Consider the following 5,224-nt stretch of genomic DNA (forward strand, 5'->3'; position numbering starts at 1 on the left):
ACAGGAATACATTTCTAGCCCGCATCGGAATTTGAACCTGATATTTATTTGAACTACTGCATGATTATACTACTGACCGCGTCACAAAGGCAGTAAACCTGAAGAGGTCTCTTCATATACACGGCTACATTACAACCACTTAGTTGTTTACTAAGCCACCTCATCTGTGCAAGATTCCTTTGGCGTCATTTTCATAAACAGTGTTGCATTGCATTGCATTCACTTCAACTGTGCTCTTAAGTGCAACTATAACTTGGTGTGAAATACGCCAAGCTTACTAGGTTAACCGAGCGCAAACAAGAGAATCATATAAGCAAGTTATATACAAACATAAAATCACGTATTTTCCCATAAAGGCAGATAGAGACCAAAGAACGCCACTTGGGACAATCCTTACAATCTTCACTTGCCTCATTCACAACCATACATCTTGTCACACATAAATCTATAGGTTTATAAGCAGTGCTCATAAAAAAGATTTTTACGTGCCCTCTGAAGCACGGAGACGCCCAGCTCAAATACCACTAACCTGCCTACCCACGAATGATCGCGGCAACGGTTGCTTAACCCACAGATCGTTTACTGATTCCGAGCGCAACTGGCTATGGTCGCCTCATATAGTACCTTACAAAGCATATTACAATTCGTAAAATAACCATACGAATAAACTTTTATAAAACCAATAAGGTGACCCGGAACAATCGTGGACGTCTTTACGAGTGGTCTTAGTCCGCAATACTCTGCAACCATAATTTGTAACGCGCCAATGAAACCCGTACTTATCTCGTTTATGGTGTACCTTAGAGAAAAGCCTCTGTCGTAAATTTTAATACATTTAACTATCACAATCAACGTGGATCTAAACGGTTATATGAAGGTATCGGAGGATAATTGAACGCGAACAAAGTTAGGGAGAATGTAGTACTTTAATATTGTTGGCAGGTTGAAGTATTTGTACAATATTGCGGGTTTGATGTGGAGGTCGATGAACTCGGGAACATTGTCTTAGACTTTACGTCTTTACTTATTCGTTCTAGTACGTTTTTAGATCTAAATAGCACTTGCGTATGAGTAAATAATAAAACATTTCAGGATGTTTCCTTTATAACAAACTAGCTTTTTGCTCGCGTTAAAAGATTTCCCGGGGTAGAAAGTATCATTTGTGTTAATTCAATGCTATGAAATTTACTGTAATTTGATCAAAATGAATATCAAACATCCATATAAACATTTAAACTTTCACATTAATATGTTTAGTAAGATGAAGTTACATTAATCAACCATCCCTCGGTTTCTGAAGTACATTTAGCGGAAGTTTATCTATTCAATAGCGTTTAAATTGATATAAAAAAAATTATTGAATAGATAAACTATCGCTAAATGTACTCAGAAACCGGGGGTAAGTATTGCTTTATTTTTTTTCGGAAAATGCTTCTTTCTCCATTTTATATGAAAATATGTCTACTAAAGTGTACTATTTTTTTAATATCGTAAACTTAAGCTAACATAGAGACCTACTTGCATAACAAAGTCGTGGCTGCCTAGACTTTTTAGCCCGACATGTGCGAATTCTAAGCCTGGGTACTGGAGTCGCGCCAGCTATCCATTTATTAAAGTTTTCTTACCTATTTCTATACGAAACTTTATCCGTCCTTATATGAAACATTCTTGGCTGTATTCATATTTTGTTATTGGCCGTTATGCAATGGAGTTTTTGTTACATTTTAGCGTTGAGTTTTAATATTACTTTAGCAGTTATTAAACCATGTATAAAAATACTAGTTGGCGTAATGATACCTTGATTTGTGAGTATTGCATAGTCTACATGTAAGGTTTTTTATAATTATTTTCAGAAAATAAAAACGTTCGTTTAGTTAAATAATTTATTTCATCACTTTCAGACCGTGATATTATTATATGTACATACAAACACACATACACATAAAACGTGTAATACACAAACAAAATAATACCTTTATTACCTTTTAGCGCCAACTTATACATGTACAATGTAAAAAATAATTTAAATGAGAAAAATGTAGGACAAATTACATAAAAGAGAAAGTAAAAAATATCAAAAAAATGAAGAGTACGCACATGGAGGAGAAAACTGATTGACGATGATGATTGATGATGATGATGATGATGATGGTTGATGATGATAATGACGATTGATGATTGATGATGATTGGTGATGATGATATGTCACATAGAATCAAGAAAGGTAGAGAGTATACTCATTTCTATGGACATCTCTGTTCCGAATGATTAGTCAGTCTTCTCGTATCTACACGCACAGCAGACGGGGATGCCAGTCTTAGTCTTTGCTCGCTCCATCTGCCACTTGCCCTGGATATTAGGCTTCAAGCTCAAGACCAAGAAGTCGTAGTTCATGTATTTGTTCTCACAAGTCATCTTGTAGTTGGTCAGCGTTGACTCCAGGAAATGCGAAGTTTTTGTTGTTCTGCCTGCTTTTCTGTAAATTCAAGAAGAATTTGAATAAGAGAATCAGCGCTAATTACATATTACTCTACATTTTATTGTTTTCAGAGCAAAGACGCTTAACGTTTCAATTGCAGCTGACAATAGATTCAATGACTGCATCTTTGCATCTTAATTAACTTGAAAACGTTATAAAAGAAACTAATAAACGTCGTTGCATCTCTCTCTTACGCGCAGGTCAGATGAGACGTAAGACGAGGATGCATGTTAACGACAATAGAAAATAGTGCACAGACGCAACTCTTTATGCTCTTGTCGTCGTCTTTTGTTTTTCCCGAATTTAAAACTTAAAGGATTTAATGCATGAATACTCACTCGCACCACATGACGCTGTATTGCTGCTGAAATTTGCCTTCCAACTGTACAACCACGCGATCCTTTCCAGCATCGTCCACGATGTAGTAGATGGGTTTGTTCTGAAAATAATGCTCTCTTTATAGTCCTTATCTTTAGAAAATCTTGCAAATAGAGTAACATCCAGCATAAAGCTGTAACTGTCGCCTGTCGAGTATCGAAAGTTTGACATTCAGAATGTACTGCCAAAATATTTCCAATGATGCCCGTCAGAGGCGCTGATCAGTTTTTCATACAAAATTTATCGATAACAAGCCGGCTGTCGGTAGTCAACATGGAGTCAACATAATACAGCTGCACTGTATTATGTTGGCTTGCTATTATTCCCCGTATAATATTAGTCCTACACAGGATGAACACAGAGCTATTTGTACTTACAGTAGAATCAGTTTTGCAGTCAGGGTCATCGTGTTCACTTCCTTGCCGCCTTCCGTAGGATTGGCCAATTTTACCTACATCATTGGCAACCTCCTAAAAATAAGTTTATAAAAGATTAGGTTCTGGCATGTCCACCGTTAAAAATGAATTTTGACGCTACAGAAAATAGTATCTTAAATATGTCTTGGCTCTTTTGGCTCGCGGGCCCTTTACAACAAAAGCTAGCTTTCAAATAATTGTCAACTGAGATACGTGATACAGGTTACAGTAGCTTTGTATCAACTTTTACATAGGAAATCATAATGGAGCCTAATAAGTAATCTATTACTATTAAAACTTACCAAATTCGCCATATCGCTTAACAAGCCTTTAACGATGTCAATCGGATAGTTTTCATTGTCAAAACAAAATTCTGCTCCTTCACTCTTGCAAGACTTAGGCATTGTAACTGAAAAGTAAAACTATTATTAATATTCTTTGCAATTATCATAGATATTCAATTTTATTGACTTGTAAAGAATTCTTTTAAGAAGACTGCTGTCACAAAATTATATTTTATAATAAAAAGTCAATGCCTTAATAAAGTTTTTGAATAGAAGTACTCACATTCTTGAACCTCGTAAGGATCGAAGAGTACTTCTCCATCATCATATTGAGGCGAGGAAACTACTCCACCGAAGAACGCAACCTGTGAAAATAAATACAGGTTTACACATTGCAACATCCGTTGCCCAGAATGAATAGGGGGTTGGATTCAAAGTCCAGTATAAAGGCCAAGTGCGAATTAGGAATTATTACTGCCACATAGCAATTACTAGGATTTAAGATTTGCAGAATTAAAGTTCTGTGTAAAATTATTTTAGTATGAACTTTTTTTTTTGCGATTTTCACTTAGTTGAGGTTTCTTTTACTTTCAAATGTTGCAGCCCAAAAAGAAAGTTTTACCCTTAATAGTAGTACTAAATGAAAGAAAAATAATCTAATCTGGACACTACTATTACTAATTACATCTTTTGATTTAAAAAAGAAACTCACCACACAAAGATTCACAAATAAATTACACATATTGAAAAGAATTAAAATAAATTCTGTTCAATTAGTTTAAAATTTCTCTTGATAAATTTATTTATTGCTAATGTATTAGACAACCTATTCAGAAGGATGCAAAGGAGAGTATGTCTTGCTCTCAGCGTCCCTTTACTTTATATAGCACTAATAATAAGAGTTTTCCTTAAATAATGACGGATAGTTAACCACAATAATAAAACGTCACTGATATAATAATATATTATTATTACATAAAATATTATACCTACTCCATGGTTATTGCTTTCTAAGTCCTTACGATGTATATTTGTAATTTATTTTTAGTTTTTTTAGGCCACTTCCGGTTTAAGATTTGCTCTAGTGCCGCGGGGACTTTAACAAACATACAAATAAATGTTCCGAGTGGGAATCGAACCCACGACTTCCCGTCGCAATAGTCGCAATGGCGACCGTAACCACTGCGCCACGAAGGCAGTCAATTGCGATTCTCTAGGTGAACAAATGGTTGCTACGGTCCCCGCTAGAGGCGCTCTATTTTTTTTGGATTTATAAAAATAGGTATTCAAATAAATAAGATTGGCATATATCTTATTCAATTCCATTGTTGATAATTATATTTAACTGTATTTTCCAATACGTCATAATAAAAACATCAGAAAGCATTATTTTATAAAATAATTTACAAGGAAATTTTTATCTTAATTTATTGTTTCTTATTTATTGCAAAATAATTAAAACTACACCAAAGAGCGTCATAATACCTAATATTTGTTAGGTTAGGTCTGAAACAGATATAATATTATTAAAAGCCTTTTTACAAACAATCCCATGGAGGGAGCGAGTAGTTACTAAACTCACTACTTGCTACTATACCTACAAACTTGTTTTGCTTCAATCACTTTCATACATATTCTTGCCATACATGACTAGTGAATGTAATATG

General features: G+C 34.6%; 1 protein-coding gene across 1 annotated transcript; it reads right to left on the reverse strand.

Moving 5' to 3' along the window:
- Nucleotides 1–1,875: 1,875 nt before the first annotated feature.
- On the reverse strand, nt 1,876–4,393 carry LOC142973903 (uncharacterized). Its single transcript, XM_076115937.1, has 6 exons — nt 4,270–4,393; nt 3,841–3,922; nt 3,576–3,682; nt 3,235–3,327; nt 2,818–2,918; nt 1,876–2,476 (listed from the first exon to the last, which is right to left on the reverse strand). The coding sequence occupies exons 1-6, from the start codon at nt 4,297–4,299 to the stop codon at nt 2,269–2,271; spliced, it is 621 nt and encodes a 206-aa protein (XP_075972052.1). The 5' UTR covers nt 4,300–4,393; the 3' UTR covers nt 1,876–2,268.
- Between the last annotated feature and the right edge of the window lie 831 nt (nt 4,394–5,224).

This window comes from Anticarsia gemmatalis, chromosome 6 (assembly GCF_050436995.1).
Source record: "Anticarsia gemmatalis isolate Benzon Research Colony breed Stoneville strain chromosome 6, ilAntGemm2 primary, whole genome shotgun sequence".
NCBI lineage: Eukaryota > Metazoa > Arthropoda > Insecta > Lepidoptera > Erebidae > Anticarsia > Anticarsia gemmatalis.

Coding starts and splice junctions, on each gene's coding strand:
- LOC142973903 (XM_076115937.1), bottom strand. CDS start 4,299: ATGTGTAATTTATTTGTGAATCTTTGTGTG. Junction 2,919..3,234: donor ACTGCAAAACTGATTCTACT/GTAAGTACAAAT, acceptor CATTATTTTCAG/AACAAACCCATCTACTACAT. Junction 2,477..2,817: donor TACAGCGTCATGTGGTGCGA/GTGAGTATTCAT, acceptor TTGAATTTACAG/AAAAGCAGGCAGAACAACAA.